Source organism: Oncorhynchus masou, chromosome 18 (assembly GCF_036934945.1).
Source record: "Oncorhynchus masou masou isolate Uvic2021 chromosome 18, UVic_Omas_1.1, whole genome shotgun sequence".
Classification (NCBI taxonomy): domain Eukaryota; kingdom Metazoa; phylum Chordata; class Actinopteri; order Salmoniformes; family Salmonidae; genus Oncorhynchus; species Oncorhynchus masou.
Window position 1 is genome coordinate 21,093,198 of NC_088229.1, and position 24,379 is coordinate 21,117,576.

Below are 24,379 nucleotides of genomic sequence, written 5' to 3' on the forward strand. Positions count from 1 at the left end.
CTTATTTATTGTCAATGGTGTGAATAATTCACCGCAGTAATTTCAGGAAAAGGGGTTTTCCTTTCCTCAAATCCAAGTGAGAAAGTCACATCTGCTCTTCGCCTGATCCTCATCTTATCCTCAGCTGACCCGGACTCCCGGAGGCAGGGTGGCCCTCATCTGATCGTCAGCTGACCCAGACTCCCGGAGGCAGGGTGGCCCTCATCTGACCCAGACTCCCGGAGGCAGGGTGGCCCTCATCTGATTGTCAGCTGACCCGGACTCCCGGATGCAGGGTGGCCCTCATCTGATCCTCAGCTGACCCGGACTCCCGGAGGCAGGGTGGCCCTCATCTGACCCAGACTCCCGGAGGCAGGGTGGCCCTCATCTGATCCTCAGCTGACCCGGACTCCCGGATGCAGGGTGGCCCTCATCTGATCCTCAGCTGACCCGGACTTCCGGAGGCAGGGTGGCCCTCATCTGATCCTCAGCTGACCCGGACTCCCGGAGGCAGGGTGGCCCTCATCTGATCCTCAGCTGACCCGGACTCCGGAGGCGGTGGCCCTCATCTGGGTGGACCCGGACTCCCCCTCATCTGATCCTCAGCTGACCCGGACTTCCGGAGGCAGGGTGGCCCTCATCTGATCCTCAGCTGACCCGGACTCCCGGAGGCAGGGTGGCCCTCATCTGATCCTCAGCTGACTCGGACTCCCGGAGGCAGGGTGGCCCTCATCTGATCCTCAGCTGACCCGGACTCCCGGAGGCAGAGTGACCCTCATCTGATCGTCAGCTGACCCGGACTACCGGAGGCAGGGTGGCCCTCATCTGATCCTTAGCTGACCGGACTTCCGGAGGCAGGGTGGCCCTCATCTGATCCTCAGCTGACCGGACTTACCGGAGGCAGGGTGGCCCTCATCTGACCGTCAGCTGACCCGGACTCCCGGAGGCAGGGTGGCCCTCATCTGATCCGTCAGCTGACCCGGACTCCCGGAGGCCCTCATCTGATCCTCAGCTGACCCGGACTCCCGGAGGCAGGGTGACCCTCATCTGATCGTCAGCTGACCCGGACTTCCGGAGGCAGGGTGGCCCTCATCTGATCCTCAGCTGACTCGGACTTCCGGAGGCAGGGTGGCCCTCATCTGACCGTCAGCTGACCCGGACTCCCGGAGGCAGGGTGGCCCTCATCTGATCGTCAGCTGACCCGGACTCCCGGAGGCCTTCATCTGATCCTCAGCTGACCCGGACTCCCGGAGGCAGGGTGGCCCTCATCTGATCGTCAGCTGACTCGGACTCCCGGAGGCAGGGTGGCCCTCATCTGATCGTCAGCTGACCCGGAGGCAGGGTGGCCCTCGTCCTCTTTCTTTATTATTTTTTTACTCAGAGCCGGGGTCAGTGGAGCTCCCAAGTGACCAGCAATGGGGCCAACAGCCGACTAACTGCCTCCTCTACTCTGACTAACCTTAATTAGTGACCACCTCCCTGGGCTTCCCCTAAACCTGGGGCTGGGGGGACCTCTTTGTGGTCCTCAACTCATCTGAGGGGAAGGGGATAGACAGAGATAGATACTGGTAGAACAACAGCTGCTGATGGGGAAATCACTATCTGGTTCCTATGGAAGAGCAGCATCCTCCTAAGAGAAATTGCTGTAACCTACAGTAATCTGATTCTCACACATCCATGAAAGCCATAGAATCTCTCGAATCCACATTGTATGTGAGTGGACACATGAGGTTAAACACATTAACTTGAACACATTAGCACATGGTGATCTATATTGTATTTACAAAAACAATCAACAGTGCATATCATATGATGATCTTACATGGAATGCTCTTTCACACTGACACACACACAAGCATAGAGATATAAAAGCCTTTATACAATAAGTGTTGAATAGACAAAGTGTAATTAAATGTATTTTGTGTTGACAAGAGAATCTGCTGGGATACCTGAGGAATGCAAAGAATATTTTTTTCTAAAATGGTCTACTACCGCCATCTAGTGTTATAATCTGAAACATTCTAACTAGAGCAAACACCAGTGGGTTCAGCAGAGTGATCGTGACATACACTAAGTGTACATACAGAACATTAAGAACATATTCCTAATATTGAGTTGTACCCCCCCCCCCCCCCCTTTGCCCTCAGAAAAGCCTCAACTTGTTGGGGCATGGACTCTACGAGGTGTCGAAAGTGTTCCACAGGGAAGCTGGCCATGTTGATGCCAATACTTGGCTGGATGTCCTTTGGGTGGTGGACTATTCTTGATACACACAGGAAACTGTTGAGCATGAAAAACCCAGCAGTATAACTGGCACTTACTACCATACCCCCGTTCAAAGGCACTTTTATCTTGCCATTGACCTTCTGAATGGCACACATACACAAACTCCATGTCTCAATTGTCTTAAAATTCATTCTTAACCTGTCTCATCCCCTTCACCTAGACTGATTGAATTAGATTTAAAAGTGACATCAATAAGTTTCCCCCTGGATTCACCTGGTCAGTCTATCTCATGGAAAGAGCAGGTGTTCTTAATGTTTTGTACACTCAGTGTAAATCGAAGGTTAATTCAATAATAAACATTTTCATGGCACTATAACAAGTAATTACAAACCAAACATGAATCTGGATTCTGCTTGTCTCCTTAAATTCCCAATTATTCAACAAGTAATGGTTTAAAACCATATATTTGAAATAAGATAAGGTTAATAATGCAGATATTTACAACAATTGCTCCAACACCCTTGAGTGTGGGTTGTGAATCATACTGCATAGAAATACATACAATTATTAACTGAACAACAGTTTGAAATCTTATACTTTACTCCATTGATCCAGGCAGATTTTTTTCTCACCACCGGGTGCCCTTGAAGAAATACAATAAGAGTCCAATCTCTAATCTGAGGCCAGATACGTCATTGTCCTGTCATTGTCTTTTCCTTGACCCCCACATTATTCACACATCACCCCAGTGGGTATAAGTACTAGCAGGTACTCCTGTCCAGGGGGTGTACTTGTACATCAAGCTGCCTCTCACTACAGAAACAAGAGATAAGCTCCTGCCGTATGGGCCCTTCTGGCTCGGGTATAAGTCATCATCATAAAGGGCACCGAGTGTTGCAGAAGTCTCCTGACTCGAACAGGTTGAAGACATTGACTAAAGGGAACATAATGGCAGAGCCAAGCAGAGAGCCTGTCTGTGCCGCTGCTCCACACCACACCAGGGCGCTGTGGCTCTTGTCCCTCAGGATGACACCCACCATTACCTTCACATAGGACAGGGTCCCCGTAAAGAAGACCCATGACAGAACCTGAGGATTACATTGTGACTTTATTAGTTAGGTAACACGTACTATTCAAGTGTAAGAATTCAAGTGCCCTAAAATGACATACCTGATTCTATACTAATCAAAGTTTTGATGATCAGTTGATTAGTGGAATCAGATGTGTAGTGCCAGGGGAAAAACTAAAAAGTGCACTCCCAGGGTTTCCCAAACTCGGTCCTGGGGCCCCCCGGGTGCATGTTTCTGAGAAAGTGTCTCTAGACTGAGGCCTATTTCTACAGGTGGAGTTGTCACTCACTATGATGGTTTCTCCCAGTGCAGAGCCTTGTAGTAGTGGACATGGACTCATGGCGGCCATGGCCATGTTGTATCCTCCAAAGATTGAGCCCAGGAGACACAGTACACCCAGCAACACTAGTGACCTGAGTGCAAAACAGGAAACCAGAAAACAGTTTGCTAACTGTATATCTGAAGAATATCATTTAACATAAAGATAACCACTGAGATGGCTGTAGTGATGGGTAGCTGAATGTCTATGTCAGTGTACAAACAATATCTATGTTCACCTGAGAACGCTGTAAAAAATGGTTACTTATTGAACAGCAGAAAGCAATTTCTGCACATGATGCTGTCAAAGCTGAGGTAATAATACACATTGATTTGAGTGTTTGTCCATAAATGCTTGTTGTTGCTTTATCGTCAATAAAAGAGGAAAGCTTGAGGCTGTTTGGGGTTTTACCTTTTAGGAAAGAACAGGGCGACTATACAGGCCACTGGGTTGGCACAGGATGCCAGAGCCGCCGACAGGTGATAAGCCAGGTTACCGTAGGGCATGCAGGAGTACGTCTGCACCGAGGGCAACAGGCCGTTGGTTGCCCCGTTCACACAGACCACCATGAAATAGATAAAAGCTAACTGATAAACAGAGTGGAGTGGTTTAGCCAGCTGTGGCCTAGCCTGACCTGATTCCTCACTGTGGGGTTTTGGGTTAGAGTTCTGCTCGTCGGTTACCACTCCAGGGTTGTCGAGACCGAAGCAGACCGACGCCACTGTGTCAGTGTCTGAAACTAGGTTCTCTGTGGACAGTTCAAAGCTGCGTGGGAACCTGTTGAGGGCAGAGAATGCCAGCAAGCTGATGCACATCATCGCCGCCAAGAAGAAGAAAAACACCTCAGTGGAAAAGTTGGGCTGTAGATACTGGGTCTGGACAATGTACAAGTCCTTTTCAGTGAGGTTACCAGAGGACTGAGTGCCATTTACACACTTGGCCATGCCGACGCCCTGGCCAAGAGCAACTAGACCAGGGATAAAGCCACTCAGGCCTTCTCCAATGAAGTAGGTGGTGATGTAGTGGGCTGGCAGCTGCATCATGAAGGGCAGGAAGGTAACAGAGGAAGTACAATCCACCAAGGCCAGGAAAAGGGTTAGAATAAAGAAGACTGTGCTCCGTGGTGCCGTTGCCACAACCGTGGTCTCATCCCAGAAGAACGCCAACAGTACACAGGCCAGGATGCCGATGGACAACACACTGTAGATGACAGCGCTCTCCCTCAGCCGGCCCGGACACAGCTTGTGCATGACAGTGACCAGCAGAGGCCCCAGGTTGGCCAGCTGGATGATGACTGTCAGGTAGGATGGTAGCTCCCAGCCCTCAGGGAGGGTGTTGACAATGAGGGGGAGCTCCACCCACAGGCCGTTGACAGCCACCCAGGAGCCCAGTCCGAAGCAGCAGGCCAGAACATGGACCAGCAGAGACATGGCTGTATTGTAGCTGGTCCCAGTCAGGTCAGGTGAGGTGAGGTAGTCTTTTGGAGGAACTTCTGATCTGAAGTGAAGATATATCTGATTGAACAGTTTCAACCTGGCCAGCCTTCAGAGCCTAGAAAAATAGGAAACTAGAGATTATCTTAACAAATACTGAAAATCAGTAACGGTGCGTAAGCAACTCTGTCCGGTGAAGTCCACAAAGCATATTGCATGTAGCAAACAGTTACATGACCTACAGCATGGTCAAGCAAGTTAATGTTTCTGATATTTTCAGACTACTAAACTAAACAACTATTGAGTTAGAACCAATGAGAGTTACTGAGAGTTTCAAAGAAAACAGGAGCTACCTCCACTATTCCAGAACCATTTCATCTTCAACATTTCAACATCATCAAATAACCTACTGTATGCTTAGTCTAATACAGTGACAACTAAAAGATAGAAAAAACACCTTAATCCAATCAATGTAAGCCAAATATGCTGTGGCTGTCCATGGTTCTGCCATCCTCCTCTCTTTCATGTTGACGAAACGGTCTATGACTGTGTAATACAGTACACGCTTTTAGTTTTTGTTGTCCTATGCTACCTGGCTTGAATGCTTGCTCACTAGCTACATACTGAACTTCCATTCTCTAAGGGCCAGGGGCACAATGTATAAATTTATGGTTGGATCAGAATCGCCGTTATAATCAATGACCAGTACGGAGAATTAAGTAAAACCACTAGTCTAAATCCCTATCTCATTCCTTGGCTAATTTAGGAAAGAGACAATTTTAGGTAGCTAGCTAGCCACTGGAGGACAACGACACAACGAGATGCAACAATTCAAGTGTTTTCTGTCAATTATATTTAGCTTTTGATGTGATGTGATTGGTGTGAAGCCAAATCCAAACTGGCTTCCCTTGGTGCACCAGGACCATTCACAGTTGAGCTCACTCAGTTTAGCTCAATGCTAGTTGGTTATTATTGTATAATTTTTTTTATCAAGGGAGGCGAAATGTTTGCAGGTTTCCCTTGCATTCAACGCTACGGGTTTCAACAATGTCATACTCTTTTTGACCAAACAGCATCAGATAGATGGGCTACACATACAGAGACAGGGGGGAGCTGTTTCACTCGCTCTGATGCTTTTCCGGTGAGATACTGTACATTTAGCCTCTTGCGAATTGAATGAAAATTATGAAACACATTTTGGGGGGAAAACCTGGCTCCCCTTGGCATCCATGAATACACACCACTGCTTAAAGACACTGCTGCTAAAACTATCAAGCTAGATCGAGGATGAAATGAGTAAGACAATAATAATATTAGAATTTTTAAAAGTATTATAGTACCAAATCTCTCTGCAAGGATCTATCAACAAGTAGGCCTAACCCTAGCCTAGACCAGGGGTTCCCAAACATTTTCACTCAGGCTCCCCTTCCAGCATTGGGGAACACTGGAAACTGCTGATGGACTATCAATTTTGAAATTGCACCTTGTGCATTATTGCAACTTTCAGGAGTAAGTTGGAAGCCAGACTGAGTTCCTTTTTCATTTTTGAGAACTACTGGCCTAGACCATGACCATCGTTACTGTATAACCAAGAGTCAATATCACATTGTTATTGTGGGTTTACAAATCAAAGGATCAGTTTTGCATTTTAGATCATAATGAATCAGATTAAATAGAAAGATTCTAGATCAGCACTCCTACTCTGAGACTCTTTGTGGATACGTGCCCTGTTATTGAATGTGCATTCATTTTGTCATTGGAATTTGATCTTTAACTTTTTGCCAAACAGCTTTTAACCCTACTGTTTTACACTTTAGCTGTGAGTCACACAGGGTGAAGCAACCTGGCATAAGCAGATCTAGGTCAACTGGTTAAACTCTGATGCTCTCTGTGTGCCCTGTAATTTATGCACAGGGTGTTGTTGCTCAAGGGTGCAAATGTCACACGTCCAACTTTGAAATGACTGGTTTAGTTAATTAGTTACACTTTGATTACCTAAATGTTATACTGTATGTTAAATGTAAAAAATAAATGTAAGTCAAAAACAACTATCTAACTAACTGTGTAGATGGAGTAGTGAGAATCAAATGTATTGTATTTTTCATTTATACAGAGATGAGACCATGAAACCTTGAGACAATACTAGCAATTGTAACAGAGAAGTATTCAGTCTACTCAACGCATTCTTCTTACATGTCAAGCAGCTGAAGTAATTTTCACTTCCCTATCACTTCCCTCTAGAAACACAACGTACCATATGGATGTGGGGGCCAGCCGGATGCCTAACTATGACCCAGATCATACAGGACACACACTTCTCAGAGGTCTCAACTCGTGACAATCCAAACATTGAACTGGCTCAAGCTGCTGAACTTCACTCTCTGTACCCAAAGTAGCAAATGTTTCACTCTTCTCATAGTTCAGCTAAACATTTTATCAGTTTCATATCAACCATTGTCTGTAACGATGCCATGTATACACAATTAATATTGACTATATTAGTCTTGAGACATCATTTGCTTTATATTTACTAGCTGTGGCTTTTAAGGAACTGGTGCTATTAGCATGTGTATTTTCGCATAACCATCTGCACCTCAAAGCTCTGTATTAAAACTTTTACTTTACTTTACTGGAACTCAAGTCTCCTCTTTTACTTTTAAAAAGTTAACATTGTTACTGCACAATGGAAAAGTCTAAGAGGGATCTTTGGGAAGTCTAAGTGGGAACCAACATCACTTGACATTTAAAATGTCCATTTACATTTAAAACAGTTAAAGGAAGGGTTAAATGAAGGGTTAAGGTTAGGGGTTGAGGTTAGGAGTTACAGTTATGGTTAAGGTTTAGGGCAGGGACATCCCAAGGATTCCACTTAGCACAATTTAGTTTACATGGCCCTGCTCATTTCCTATCTCTGCTAGTGAAAATCAGACAGGCATTTCGCTTCCACACAGGATTTTATGATGTTGGGCCTAACAAATGCGACAATGTCAGAGCCAATACCATTACATACTGTGTATCTGGCTTACAAAACACCAACAGTAATGTAGAGGGTCAGTGTGAACTGCAAGAACATTCAATTCATATTGATCACTATTATCTTTTATCAGGGGAACGGATAATCAGAATCTGCCTGAAAAATACCTTCTTTGCAATATTGATTTGAAATTGATACACTTTAACTTCCATGATTGTTCCATTGCATGACCATAAGGCAATATTACATTTCCAATACATCTCATAGGAACCAAGAAGATAAATAAGTATACTCACAGGTTTCTTGAGCCACTGAATGGATGCCTTATTGAGGAATCCAACACCCTCCCTCTCTCATCTTATATACAGACCTTTGGGACAATGCCACTGGCTTCTCCTTCACACACAGGCTGGAGGAGAACTAGGGAACTAGTGCCTTGTGGGTAGTTCAGAGTCCAGTCCAGCAGTCAGCTCCACCGTGTAAGAGTAAACTGAGCAGCTGTGCAGCTGTGTCCTTTTTAAATCTGTACAACAGCCATAAAGTTAGATACATAATAAAGATGGGACGTCCCCTTTCCTCTGCTTGCCCAGCCCCGAGAGACTAATGGGAGACTTATGGTCCCTCATCTCATTCCACAATTATGTGAATGGGAAATTCAGGAAGAAAGCGAGGTTGCTTATATCAGAGGTAGTCAGGTAATACAACCCAGGGTGTTTGTGTTCGTGTGTGTGTAAATGATTGGGATGTGGTATGGTCATTTTAATCATAACAATAATATCCAATAAAAATCTATCTGTTTATTGCCTGCCAGAATATACATTGATTAAGACATGAGAGGGCATCTACTCAACATCTTTGACCAATAATGACTCTGGTGAACACTATAACTGAGATTCACATGAACTTTTATAGGCCTACACCGCTTTATCCTTTAACCAAAAACAATAGTCCATGGGAACAATAACAATATCAGGGATCCCTCCCGAGTGACGCAGCGGTCTAAGGCACTGCATCTCAGTGCTTGAGGTGTCACTACAGACACCCTGATTCAAATCCAGGCTGTAGCATAGATTGGAATATGTTCCGGGATTCTTCCAATGGCATTGAGGAGTACACCACATCAGTCACTGGCATTATCAATAAGTGCATCGAGGACGTCGTCCCCAGAGTGACTGTACGTGCATACCCCATTTAGAAGCCATGGATTACAGGCAACATTCGCACCAAGCTAAAGTTTAGAGCTGCCGCTTTCAAGGAGCGGAACTCTAACCCGGAAGCTTATAAGAAATACCGCTATGCCCTCCGATGAACCATCAAACAGGCAAAGTGTCATTACAACACTAAGATCGAATCGTACTACACCGGCTCCGACAATCGTCGGATGTGGCAGGGCTTGCAAACTATTACAGACTACAAAGGGAAGCACAGCCGAGAGCTCCCCATTGACACGAGCCTACCAGACGAGCTATATAACTTCTATGCTTGCTTTGAGACAAGTAACACTGAAACATGCATGAGCGCATGAGCTATTCCGGACGACTGTGTGATCACACTCTTCACAGCCGATGTGAGTAAGACCTTCAAACAGGTCAACATTCACAAGGCAGCAGGGCCAGAAGGATTACCAGGATGTGTACTCTGAGCATGCGCTGACCAACTGGCAAGTGTCTCCACTGGCATTTTCAACCTCTTCCTGTCTGACCCTGTAACACTAACATGTTCAAGCAGACCACCATAGTCCTTGTGCACAAGAACACTAAGGTAACCTGCCTAAATGACTACCGACACGTAGCACTCACATCTGTAGCCATGAAATGCTTTGAACGGCTCGTCATGGCTCACATCAACACCATCATCCCAGAAAACCTAGACCAACTCCAATTTGCATACTGCCCCAACATATCCACAGATCATGCAATCTCTATTGCACTCCACACTGTAGACGTCAGCCGATTAATTAGGGACGATTTCAAGTTTTCATAACAATCAGAAATCGGTATTTTTGGACACCGATTTGGACGATTTTTTTTTACACCTTTATTTAATCTTTATTTAACTAGGCAAGTCAGTTAAGAACACATACTTATTTTCAATGACGGCCTAGGAACGGTGGGTTAACTGCCTCGTTCAGGGGCAGAACGACAGACTTAACTTGTCAGCTTGGGGGATTCAATCTTGCAATTTTACAGTTAACTAGTCCAACGCTCTATCCACCTGATGACATTGCACTCCACGAGGAGCCTGCCTGTTACGCGAATGCAGTAGAAGCCAAGGTAAGTTGCTAGCTAGCATTAAACTTATCTTATAAAAAAACAATCAATCAATCATAATCACTAGTTAACTACACATGGTTGATGATATTACTAGTTTATCTTGCGTGTCCTGCATTGCATATAACCGATGCGGTGCGTATCGTTGCTCCAATGTGTACCTAACCATAAACATCAATGCCTTTCTTAAAATCAATACACAGAACTATATATTTTTAAACCTGCATATTTAGCTAAAAGAAATCTAGGTCAGCAGGCAATATTAACCAGGTGAAATTGTGTCACTTCTCTTGCGTTCATTGCACACAGAGTCAGTGTAAATGCAACAGTTTGGGCCGCCTAATTTGACGGAATTGTACGTAATTATGACATAACATTGAAGGTTGTGCAATGTAACAGGAATATTTAGACTTATGGATGCCACCCGTTAGATAAAATCCGGAACGGTTCCGTATTTCACTGAAAGAATAAACGTCTTGTTTTCAAGATGATAGTTTCCAGATTCAACCATATTAATGACCTAAGGCTCGTATTTCTGTGTGTTATTATGTTATAACTAAGTCTATGATTTGATAGAGCAGTCTGACTGAGTGGTGGTAGGCAGCAGCAGGCTCGTAAGCATTCATTCAAACAGCACTTTCGTGTGTTTTGCCAGCAGCTCTTCGCAAGCACAGCGCTGTTTATGACTTCTATTAACTCCCAAGAGGCTGGTGTAATCGATGTGAAAAGGCTAGCTAGATAGCGGGGTGCGCGTTAAACGTCACTCGCTCTTAGACTTGGAGTAGTTATTCCCCTTGCTCTGCATGGGTAATGCTGCTTCAAGGGTGGCAGTTGTCAATGTGTTCCTGGTTCGAGCCCAGGTAGGAGCGAGGAGAGGGACGGAAGCTATACTGTTACACTGGCAATACTAAAGTGCCTATAAGAATATCCAATAGTCAAAGGTTAATGAAATACAAATGGTATAGAGAGAAATAGTTCTATAATTTCTATAATAACTACAACCTAAAACTTCTTACCTGGAAATATTGAAGACTCATGTTAAAAGGAACCACCAGCTTTCATATGTTCTCATGTTCTGAGCAAGGAACTTCAACGTTAGCTTTCTTACATGGCACATATTGCACTTTCACTTTCTTCTCCAACACTTTGTTTTTGCATTATTTAAACCAAATTGAACGTGTTTCATTATTTATTTGAGGCTAAATTGATTTTATTGGTGTATTATATTAAGTTAAAATAAGTGTTCATTCAGTATTGTTGTAATTGTCATTTTTACAAATACATTTTCAAAATCGGCCGATTAATCAGTATCGGCTTATTTTGATCCTCCAATAATCGGTATCATAAAATCATAATCGGTCGACCTCTACCACACTTCCCTTTCACACCTGGACAAAAGGACACCTATGAGAGAATGCTATTAATTGACTACAGTTCAACACCATAGTGCCCTCAAAGCTCATCACTAAGCTAAGGAACCTGGGACTAAACACCTCCCTCTGCAACTGGATCCTGAACTTCCTGACGGGCCGGCCCCAGGTGGTAAGGGTAGGTAACAACACATACGCAACGCTGATCCTCAACATGGGGGCCCCTCTGGGGTGCGTGCTCAGCCCCCTCTTTTACTTCCTATTCACTCCTGACTGCACGGCCAGACACGACTCCAACACCATCATTAAGATTTACTGATGACACAACAGTGGCAGGCCTAATCACTGATAATGATGAGACAGCCTATAGGGAGGAGGTTAGAGACCTGACCGTGTTGTGCAAGGACAACAATCAACAAGGAGATTGTTGTGGACTACAGAAAAAGGAGGACCAAGCACGCCCCCATTCTCATCGAGGGGCTGCAGTGGAGCAGGTTGAGAGCTTCAAGTTCCTTGGTGTCCACATCACCAACAAACTAACATGGTCCAAGCACACCAAGACAATCGTGAAGAGGGCACAACAAAACCTATTCCCCCTCAGGAGACTGAAAATATTTGGCATGTGTCCTCAGATCCTCAAAAGGTTTTACAGCTGCACCATCGAGAGCATCCTGATGGGTTGCACCACCACTCAGCCCCGCACCGCAGGGCACTACAGAGGGTAGTACGTACGGCCCAGTACATCACTGGGGCCAAGCTTCCTGCCATCCAGGACCTCTATACCAGGCGGTGTCACAGGAAGGCCCTAGAAATTGTCAAGACTCCAGCCACCCTAGTCATAAACTATTCTCTCTGCTCCACATGGCAAGCAGTACTGGAGCGCCAAGTCTAGGTCAAAGAGGCTCCTAAATAGCCCCCCCCCCCCCACACACACAGAACGCAGCTGCTACTCTCCTCTATTACCTATGCATAGTCACTTTAATATTTCTACCTACATCTACACATTTCCTCAAATACTCGACACTGGTGCCCACTCACAGGAACCCCCTGTAAATAGCCCCACTATTGTTATTTATTGCTGCTCTTTTAATTATAGGTATTTTCTTAAAACTGCATTGTTGGTTAAGGGCTTGTAAGTAAGTGTTTCACTGTAAGGTCTACTACACCTGTTGTATTCGGTGCATGTGACAAATACAATTTAATTTGATCAAAGCAGCTGTGCTTGGGAGTCCAGTAGGGCGGTGCACAATTGGCCCAGCGTCGTCTGGGTTTGGTCAGTGTAGGCCGTCATTGTAAATAAGAATATGTTAACGGACTTGCCTAGCTAAATAAAAGCAAACAATCACAATCATCACTGGTGTTGTGTCTATACTGTCCCTTTAATTAATATTTAAGCCCATTTTATTATGTCCACGAGGGTCTCAATAACTTAAATGCTGAACTTAAATGCTGAACTTTGATAAGATTGCCCCCTTTTGATGGATACTATTCCCTCTGATGTTACTTCATGAAGAGCATAATAATTGTAATATTGTACCTGATAAGATCAATAAAACTACCCACCTGTATTACTAACCACGTATGCATCCAGTCCTGTTTTCGAGTAGTCATACGGTATTTAACAAAATCACATCTATGGAAACAGGAAGTTTCGGTACAATTCGATAAATGCAGACATAATTTGTTCGTTTGAAAAGCTGAGATCTTTTTGTATCAATGAACTGTATTACGTGAGAAATGGCGGTGGAAACGCCTTTATGTAAATGCTGGTTGCAACCTCATATTGATATAGTAAATATCATATCAAACTACATTTGGAGTCACGCGATTATATGATGTTCGATGCTTGACTGACGTTTTAAACAAATATTTTTTCGCTCTTATCCATACTAATCTCATCATGCAGTCTAGACTACCCGCACAGTATCTGCCAGCTGTTGACAAGAGCGCAAATGCCAAGACGAGTAGGCACATTTGCTTTTTAACGCAACAATTTGTTAGAAAACTATGGATAGGGTTGAAATTGCGCTGGAAACACACTGAACTTTAGATTTTTATTCGGTACATGAAAACTTAAGCGAAAAAGTACATTTTGTGTGCACTACATCATCACCCACTGACTTTTATCAGCAACCAGTCCCTTTGCTGTGAACATTGTCTTCGTGGATTGTAGAATATTAGCATGAAAATCTGTCGCCAATTTGATGGAAACATAGCTTGTGATAAACAAATAGAAGACTGGTCACCTTATGATATTTACTGCATGTTTGGTAAGATCACTAAAGGGGAACAGACAAACACTATACAAAAGATCCTGTACAGACCAAGATAGTGTAAAAGTACAATCAATGTAGTTCCATAACCCATACTGACAGTGTATGAATGGCAAACTCGATGACATTGCATTCTGAAACAAACATGGGTAATGCCTGCAGGGGGTGAGAACCATTGGAATATAGACACTATACATAAGTGTGAATGCATGATGCAATAATTATGATAGGAAAGGGGGAAGAAAAAAAAACGTATAAAAGAAGACATGACTATTGGTCAATTCTACTCTCCAACTAAGGACCAAAAGAGGTAGCCAATTCAAGTTCTCCATTCAAGGGTTGTTAGCTTAAATGGTTGCAGGTTTTCTGGTGTGTGAATCCTTTCAGATGACATATGTTATTATTGTATTATGTTTTACACCCAATGACATTTATGAACTAAACATTTCCGGTATCTTAAAAATATATATAAATAATTATATAGGACGCTAAATATCAGTGGTTGTCTCTGTCATGGCCAGGTGTGTGTTGACTAAAGTGACAGCTTGAAGGGCATACTACTTCAGGGATCTTGCTATAAGCTGCTGCAGTCACATGCACTTCCAGTGGAGCCCGTAAATAAATTGCTATACAAGTTACATATGCATAAAGCCACCCAAAAAAACACCCAAGCAATATTTTAACATATTTCTTGGGGCAAGCTCCCTAAATTAATGGGGAGGTAAATTGACTGGTTGAACTTTATGTTTAGATCCTGATGTTTTTCTTATCTAATGTATATCTTGCACTGAACAAAATCCACAAATACTTGCATAATTGCTGGAGGGTCCTCTCTATTACAAAAAGGCAGCACACAACATGTACACTCAATAAGATTATTTATGTTATTGTACAATCTGCATTTATAACAAATAATAATAAAAAAAGATTAGTAAGATGTACAGTATTCGAATGATCAGGGCTGGACCGATGACTCTGCCTACCTAGTCTTCTCGTCCAACCAGAGCTCCAGTGATGGAAAGGGGAGGGGCCAGGGCCTGAGAAGGGCGCATGTAGAAGTGATTGCATGTTTGTGGGTGTCTGCATTCGTGTGTTCGGCCACACGTACGTCCCTATGTGTGTGCGCTTGAGTGTTGGCTGGCAAATTAATTAAAATAAGAAGGGAGGTGGTGGATGGGATGAAAGGATGAACGCAAACAAAAGAGGGAAAAGGAGAAGGGGAGTATTAGCATTGGCTCAGTTGGTGTAAATCTGGCCCTCTGGTGGCTGGGGGAGCTTCATGTTCTCCTTGCACATCATGAGCCGCCTGAGCTCCTGCAGGACCACACGGATGCTGTAGGAGTTCTGCCACTTGGCCAGTGCAGACACTGCTCGTGTGTCAACCTGCAGGACAGGGAACAATGGAAGGAGAGAAACATTCCATTACACCTCAATCACGCACACTCACAAAACATGACTCAAATCTCTCTATATATTTTGTAGTAATATCATGGTTGGCTGAAGTACTGGTTAGTTGTGAACAAACATACCCCGCTACATAATCTGGTAAAAATAGTTCATTTTTGTATGGATATAAAATGTAAATATAAAAAGTCTACATAAATGCAACTTGTGGAATAGCCTATCCAGCGGAACGTACATCCTATACGATCATGCATAACTACATTTAGTATGTTCAAGCAAAGTATTGCCTCTTATTGCATGTGACATTTCCTCTGTCTGTAATGTAACCTAAACATAGTAGGCATTAGCCCTGCACTGAAATCCATATCTTATTATAGGAGCCAGGAGCAATTGAATCAGTCATTCACTTCAATAAACAATCAAATCCTTAAACATACATAAAATAAATATCTACAACACAAATGAGACAGCCAGTATTAACTATTATACAATGGAAACATTTTGAAGGACAAACAGATTTACATACCACACCATTGGAGTTGTGCACACCATTCAAGTTTATCTTAGTTACAAATCTGACAAATGGTGGTGCCTCTGGATATCTGGGCCCACATTCAACCTTCAGACTGTACATCCTATTTTCATAGATTGTCTGAAAAATGACAAAGACATCAGTAAGAACGGGTTTAGCATTACGTTAATAGCTCCACCTTGCCCCTTTGATAGGCTAGCTCAGGGTTGTCAAACCCAGGCCGCATTCGGTTTTCAATGAGGCCCCGAGGGCTGTAAATATAATTCATTTATTTCCACGCATTTGGAATTTTAAATGCTCCCCAACAGTCCAACTGTAAGCAAGCTGGACAGAATAGTTTTGATTTGGTTTTAGCTATTTCAATATCGATTAAGATTGTCCCCCGCAAATGTACATTTATTGACAAAAAATAATGCATTCTTTGTTTTACAAACCTGAGCGCCGTATGTTTGACACCCCTGGGGTAGGCAGAATTTTTGACATATTGATTACACCTGTCCAATCCTCTCAGACCTCCACAGTTGCCTACCGGGGTAGGACCTAAGGGGTTGTTTCTGGACAAGGCCAGTGAGCCAAACTTGGTGGATTCCTGTGAATCAGAGTAGCCAACTCACCCTAGGAGGGCCAATGATCATCCCTCTCCATCTTGTTAAGGTCATGTCCTCATCATCTTCCAAGCCCCAGCTCACTGTCCCATCCCCCACACCTTTCTGGCCTTCTTCCAGCTCTTCAAGCAGCCGGAAGTTACGAGGAACCTTAACGCCTATCAGTGTGTGATACAAACAAGCACAAAACAGAAATTATTGAAATACCACACAAGACAAAGCAAACAGTACATCCCATTGGGTTTCAATATACACACTGTACAAAACCATGTTTGGCTCTTTTTGTGGCATAGACTGACCAGGTGAATCCAGGTGAAAGATATAATTCCTTATTGATGTCACTTGTTAAATCCACTTAAAATCAGTGTTGATGAAGGGGAGGAGACAGGTTAAAGGATTTTTAAGCCTTGAGACATGGATTGTGTATGTATGCCATTCAGAGTGTGAATGGGCAAGACAAAATATTTAAGTGCCTTTGAACAGGGTATTGCAATAGGTGCCAGGTTTGAGTGTGCCAAGAACTACAATGCTGCTGGTTCTCACACAACAGTTTCCCGTGAGTATCAATAATGGTCCACCACCCAAAGGACATCCAACCAACTTGACACAACTGTGGGTAGCATTGGAATCAACATGGGCCAGCATCCCCCTGGAACGCTTTTGAAACATATAACATGTAGTCCATGCTCTGACAAATTGAGGCTGTTCTGGGGGCAAAAGGGGGTGCAACTCAATATTAGGAAGATGTTCCTAATGTTTTGTACACTCAGTGTATATGTCAGAAGTTACACACCATGGCAAACTTTGATTCTTCTATAGTGCTCTTTGAATACAATTTAGTGGTGGAAACAGAGCATCTATTATAGACGCACTTGCCAGGGTTTGACTGGTTTTTGCTGATTGCAAGCCATGCAATATGAAGGATGGGCTAGCTTTGACAGTAAAACCAGTCGAGCGGGTCATACCACCTGTCTGTGCCAAAACAGTTTGAAAGTGCCACTAACCAGCCATTGGTCACATCATCTGCCAATCACACATGTACCTGTTCCATTGACCAACAGGCTAGCAGTAGCCAATAAGAGACTGCTATAAAGCCAGATTCCACTTCCTACCAGTCAGTTCCTTCAAGCAGCTCCAGAAAACAGCTGTTGTTCATAAACATCTGAACTGCACCCAACATCTGTCCATAAACCTGTAGGCCTACAGAAGTTAGCTAGGTGGTGAGAGTTTCGCATGAGACAAGATCAGCAATAACCCAGGGCAGATTTAGTGAGTCGACCCTTTTCACACTGAGCTTCTGGGAATAATCTGCAATATTCTCAGTCTAGATTATCTGGTAGTCTGGTTGGGTATGTGTGTGGCATTTACCTGCCATTTTACCTTTACAACATTACTGCTTGTTTTGATTTTAGCAATAAAACGGATTGTTACTGTATAATTAAGCTTATTACAGCTGTGTAACACATCATTTATTTGTCTGTATTTAGAGACCACTCTGCATCAACTACCCCACTATCACTGCCTAATGTAATTACAATAAAGCCACTGACTATTTTGAGGAATTTTTCAAATGATTATTAAGTGTATAACTACAGGAGCTAGCTATTTCAAACGAATGTTACTGGCCTGCATTAGAGAACAAATTGGAGGTGTGGATTGACGTAATGTGGACGGTAAACGTAATCCGCGTAAATGTGTGGGTAGCTAGTTAGCCAATTATCGCTAGTCAACGTTTGCCATTTCAGTTCATAGTAGGCCCAAACGGGTCTGGCCTAAATTCAGATGAGTGAGCTAACGTTAGCGAAATAATTGAGCGCATTAGAAAGTCGATAGTGTCATCTTTCCCACGTACACTGGGTAGTTAGCTAACTAATACAAGTCAAATTAATGTGACTGACAACTTTGCTGAAGTTAGATCACGAAATCACTCCAGTAACAAATCGAGTCGTTATCTGACGAGTTGACTACGCTAGCAAACCAGCTAACAACAAATAGCAACTCGTTAGGTAGCTGCTATAACGTGTGCTGACAACAAGCAACACACAAACCAGCCAGTTCGAGCTGTTCCTGCGACTAGCTAATAATGAACTAACGTTAGCTAGCTGGTAATTCTCTTGCCAATGATGTTCTGGACGTAGAAGCTAGCTAACAGGCTAAAAACAACGCTTGATGAATGACGCGGCATTTGATCAGTCGACACAGGTTGACGAGCTTTTTTGCCATGTCAACGGAGTTAAATTTAGCATTAAATATATGGGTAACTATGCATGGAGAGGTTTTCCAACGGAATTTGCCATGTCATGCTCAATACACTAGAACTTGCGAGACCAAAAGCCTTGTCAGATAGCAGGTGAGAGCTAACTTCGGTAGCTAGAGTTAGCCGCTAGCTAGCAGCTATGCAAAGCCATATTTTAGTAAAATTAGCATTTCTGGAAAGTATCTTGGAACGTATATACACTATCAGCAAACGTTTATTTGAATGTTACACGAAATTAGCAATGTGGTAGCTTGTCATTTATTTAGCTGAACCGTTTACCTGATCCGGCGGCGACCGCCATCTTGTCGCTTAATAACGGGAGCGCGCACGTAAGCATGGTTGGGGGTTGGTTACAGCATGGGAGCGGAGAGATGGGAACGCGCTTGCTAGAGGTAAATTGATCCACATACCTAGTATAAGTGAATCCACAGATCAGATTTACCCACCCCAAATCCTAACCAAAAGGGCGATTAAACGTATCTAACCCCGGACCAGTGGTTAGGGGCAACTTGTTCCCAACACTCAATGGGGGGTGAGCTATTTTTGATTTACCTAGAGACCACTTTGTGAAAAGTTTAATTCATAGATGTATCATGGTAGTTATTTTGACAATGGCATAGCTATATTTCTAAGAAATATAATAGCATAATACACTTAAAATGAGTACAAATGTGTACAAATGATAACGGACCTTCAGTTTATTGACTGTGTCCAGCTCAAAAATGAAAGCTAGACAGTCAGGTAGCCTTAAAGAAACAGCTGCAAAAAAAGACCACATTTTGACTGTGAGGAAATATAACCAATTTAGTGCGGCCCGCCGGACCTCGTTGAAGAAGGAATGCATTCCCCGGGGCAAAAAATAGTTTGACACCCCTGCGTTCTCATGGATGGTCTTTGTTAAATATGCTTCTAATAGCAATAATGAACACAACTAAGTACTACCTTGTTTTTTTATTTAGTTTCTTTATAAATATAATATAAATTGTAAGCCATAATTAAGCCAACCATTTTGTACCGATTAAACTAAATTTACATCAACTTAGCTAAGCAGAGAAGACAAGGCCAGCTTTTTAAAAGGTCCAAGGAGCACTACAAATTTCATTCAGACAAACATGTCAGAAACACCTGAACAAATCAACCACCATTTACAACATGATTGATCTCATTCTTGACAACAAAAAATAAGGGCATTAGGCAACATCATCTCTTTTAACATTTAGACAAATCCCAATTGTACACTTTCAACAAGACCTTTAGCAAAATCCATTCATGAAAAAGCATTGTATTAAAGCAATTAGGTCATTAAAATAACTACTAAATCACACATTTACAGTGAGCAACAAAAGTATTGAGACAGTGGCATGTTTTGGCTCTGTACTCCAGCACATGATACAATGACTGAGGTTAAAGTACAGACTGTCAGCTGTAATATGAGGGTATTTGTATCCATATTGGGTGAACCGTATAGATTTTACATCACGTTTTGTACAGTCTCCCCATTTTAGAGGACCAAAAGTCTTGGGGCCAATTCACTTATGTGTATTAAAGTAGTCAGAAGTCAAATTTGTTGGATGCATTTGCTGTTTGGGTTGTGTTTCAGATAATTTTGTGGCCAATAGAAATGAATTGTAAATAATATTTTATCACTTATTCTAAATATGTTTCTAAACATTCTAAATTAATGTGGATGCTACCATGTTTACAGATGACCCTGAATGAATTGTGAATAATGATGCGTGAGAAAGTTAGACACACAAATATCATACACCCCCCCAAAAGCTAACCTCCCCTGTTATTTAAATGGTGAGAGGTTAGCATGTCTTGGTGGTATGATATTTGTGCATCTGTAACTTTCTCACTCATCATTATTCACGATTCATTCGAGACTTTCCGTAATCATGGTAGCATCCACATTAATGTAGAAATGTTTAGGGGGAAAAAAGGACACAATGCATTCCTATTGGGCGCAATATTATATATAACACAACCAAAACGAACAGCAAATGCATCCAAAAGTTTGTAGAATCACAAGCTTGATGTAACCATTGTATGCTAGTAATATGGGACAAAATACTAAACTTTGGACTAATTCAATACACAAGTGAATTTGGGGGGACTATGTACAAAAAGTGCTGTAATTTCTAAACGGTTCACTCGATATAGATTAAGAAACTCTCAAATTAAAGCCAAATAGACAGTCTACACTTTAACCTGTCATAGTATCATTTCAAATCCAAAGCGTTAGAGTACAGAGTCAAAACAACTAAATTGTCACTGTCCCAATACTTTGATTGCTCACTGTACATCTACATTAGGTGATCGCTTAGTACAAACTAACACATCTTAATGTACTGTATCATATTACAACCCATCAGTTAGACCCTGTAACTTCAAATCTGCAATGGCATGACAAATTAAATCTTGCATATACCACATAAATTTATCATGGGAAAAAAAAGTCAAACAAGTTTGGTATTGGTCAATAGCAACATGATCTGAAAGACTTAAAACGCCCACACCAGTCCCCCTTTGAGCTGAAAGACGATGGCTAGAGCTTACCCATGATGTTACACAACAATTTAAGTCAAGTCTTAATTTTAGTCGAAGTATGATATATTTGGGCTTCAAGTGACAAATCCGGAATGCCCACTTTGTGCAAATCCATATGAACGCAGCGTCTTTTCCTATGATACGGCATACAAATTATTTTCAGGGCTGGGTTTTATTTGAATGTTACCACCCACTAGGATGGCATTGTTTATTAAATCAGAAACAGCTGAAAAGTTATTCCTCTTTGGGACTGAGTGACCCAAACAGTCTTGTGTCCACTTGGCCATCTGAGTCATGTAGAAAATGTAAATACAGGGTGAAAACTTGTGTTTTTGCACCTCCACTTTTTCTTCTATTCAGAAAATGACCACAATCCATTAGATAATTTGTCAGTATTAGAAATCAAATTTTAAATTTGACCTTTCAATGAAATGCTTACTTACAAGCCCTAAACCAACAATGCAGTTCAAGAAAGAGTTAAGAAAATATTTAGAAAATAAACTAAAATATAAATCACAATAAAATAAGTATAACAAGGCTATATACAGGGGGTAAGGGTACAGAGTCAATGTGCAGGGTGTGGTGGCTTATTTCTATATTTACCAAATGAGGAGAAACAAACTTCACACATCAGTCAGAGTTATACTTAAACTACATTTTTAATAATAATAAGAGCTTTGCAATAGCCTTCAACTTTCAATGATGAGCTATCTCTAATGAACCATTGAAAGTCACAACAGAAAAGTACAAATATCCTTTATAGCTAAATATACACCCCTCTCAACCTACATGATGAACCACAGATTTTAGGAACACTTCACAAAGGAACTTTATAATTGAGAAAGGAGTATCCCTTAGCCAGATAACATTCGGCTTTAAATTATCGATAAGTTTGGTCCCCAAGACGAGGTTCTAATCTCGTTCCTGGTACTTCATAGCACAGAACCATTACCTCATCCAATGGCATAACAAATGTTAACTCTAGATACTCCCATCTCAAGTAAACCCCCTCATGACCCCATTCCTGGACAAGCTCACTGAGGGGAGTGAGCCTCTAGGTCATACACTATCCTAGAATAAGTACAACATCAGAGAGGACATATAATGGTGGAGTGTTTTCTTAACCCACTAAAAATCTGAGCAGGAAGTGCTATTTGAAATCACTACTACATTGCAGTACTTTTTCAAATCTCCTTTCTTAAGGTGTAACACTGAAGCCATTGTCACCATAAGGGACCATCAAACATTTAATTGTCATCCACTTTACAAAGACTGAGAAACTCTAAATACTTAAAGCAAACAGTCTTGCTTTTTTGCAGAACTTCATCTCCCCCTCAAAAACAATGTGACTATAAAATGTATCTCACTGGGCATGGACCCAGTATGTTGTCCTTTACATGTCAAGGACTGCCTACCCTAATTTGCCTTAAGTGCTGGCTCATATTTTGTCTATATCCAGTTGTCTGGATGGACATAGCATTCATGTACAGTTTTTTTAAATGGCCTTAACAATCACAGATGCAGTAATCTCTTGCCTTTCATTTCACTTCTCCATTTGCAAAACCTATTTTGTAACGCTTCTGTGATTTGTTTTCAACCAATTTTTTTTCAGTCTTAAATTTGCTAATATCAACACATTCATTCTCAAATTTGCCATACTTTTCTACACAAAGCATTCTTTAAAAAAAAATGTTTTTATTTTTTATATAAACCCAGAAGTTTGCATGGATGTGGTCAAACACAATATTACCATTCAGTGATATTGCCAATATATCTGCCTTGTAACCACCATGCCAAGCTGGATTTGAAGGGTTACTAAGGCTACAGTGATGATGGCCTAATAATTATTTGAATGCAGTAGAGTAATCAGAAGAGGTTTAATTAGCAAACTACCTGAAATGAGTGCTTTGTGTGTGCTGTAGTAACCATGGTTGGAAATTAACTGTATAGTAGATACCGTTGTAGTCTGATGTAGTCTGATACTTAACCTGATGCTTTTGTTTGTGAAATGGCTAGCTAGTTAGCTGTGGTGCGCGCTGGTGGCGTTTCAATCGGTGACTTCACTTGCTCTGAGACCTTGAAGTAGTGGTTCCCCTTGCTCTGCAAGGGCCGTGGCTTTTGTGGAGCAATGGGTAACGATGCTTTGAAGGTGACTGTTGACGTGTGCAGAGCGTCCCTGGTTCACGCCCAGGTCGGGGCAAGGGGACGGACGTAAAGTCTATACTGTTACACTAGCTCTGGTCCAGGGAATTTACATGTCTCATTCGCCTTCAACAAAGGCTCATCTGCAGATAAACACACTGGACCAGAGCTAATGAGGAGCTTGCCTAAAAATCAGACGTTTATACCAATACTTAATATACAGTCTGAAACATAGCAATGCAAAATTGTGTACATTTTTCCTATAAGCCAGAATGTTTAATTACATTTCAACTTACTCTGATGGCTGTTTTTGAGGTTGGTTCTTCAGCCGCTCAATTTGGGATGGAATATCCACAAGAAAGTGCTGTTTACCCAAATTTAGAGTGACAGTGCTGCCATTGAAATTTGTCACCTGCACATATGCAAACCGATGGAAACACCTACAGACTTCGATTACATGCATGTACTTACATTTTATGCCTTTGGTCTCGAGCAAATAAATCTTCTTTACCACACAGAGACCAACGTTTTTGAAGTCGGGTTAATAATGCTTTCATGTGGATATTTTGTCTCAAATTGCAACCAAATGAAGGGCCAACACCATGAACAACCAGCAGAGTATATTCAAATTAAGTTTATTCTATATTCTGACTTGTAAAGGGACTACTTGGAATTTAACGTAAATGGTGTTGCCTACATAATTTGCAGGCATTGCAATGTTTCATGCCTAGGGACCACCACCCCTCCACGTGAAGTACACAGCGGCATTCTGGTCACATGTAGAATGTTGGAGCCAGGACACAGCAACACCTAATGCATTCAGTGTCTTTCAATAAGAGTCAAGCCAAGAAAAACCAGTCAAAAGCATCAAGTACAAAAGGCAATATGCAAAGTAGTATGCAATAGACTTAAAGAATGACATGCTCAATTGGTACAGTAATTTGTCATCATAGGTTAGATTTATTTAAAATACTT

The 24,379-nt window shown here is 42.2% G+C and overlaps 2 protein-coding genes across 3 annotated transcripts; both read right to left on the reverse strand.

Annotated features, from left to right (window-relative positions):
• Window positions 1–1,739: 1,739 nt before the first annotated feature.
• slc52a3-1 (solute carrier family 52 member 3-1) lies at window positions 1,740–8,511 on the reverse strand. The gene is made up of 4 exons (XM_064922526.1): window positions 8,298–8,511; window positions 4,006–5,145; window positions 3,565–3,688; window positions 1,740–3,293 (listed from the first exon to the last, which is right to left on the reverse strand). The coding sequence occupies exons 2-4, from the start codon at window positions 5,022–5,024 to the stop codon at window positions 3,081–3,083; spliced, it is 1,356 nt and encodes a 451-aa protein (XP_064778598.1). The 5' UTR covers window positions 5,025–5,145; window positions 8,298–8,511; the 3' UTR covers window positions 1,740–3,080.
• Window positions 8,512–14,775: 6,264 nt separating this feature from the next.
• On the reverse strand, window positions 14,776–19,056 carry LOC135504183 (ubiquitin-conjugating enzyme E2 variant 1). Of its 2 annotated transcripts, XM_064922527.1 has the most exons (4): window positions 18,992–19,056; window positions 16,465–16,613; window positions 15,845–15,970; window positions 14,776–15,297 (listed from the first exon to the last, which is right to left on the reverse strand). In XM_064922527.1, exons 1-4 carry the CDS (start codon window positions 19,047–19,049, stop codon window positions 15,151–15,153), a joined length of 480 nt encoding a protein of 159 aa, XP_064778599.1. In that variant the 5' UTR covers window positions 19,050–19,056; the 3' UTR covers window positions 14,776–15,150. The 2 variants fall into 2 exon arrangements, with proteins under 2 accessions (XP_064778599.1, XP_064778600.1); XM_064922528.1 differs by lacking the exon at window positions 15,845–15,970.
• Window positions 19,057–24,379: the final 5,323 nt, after the last annotated feature.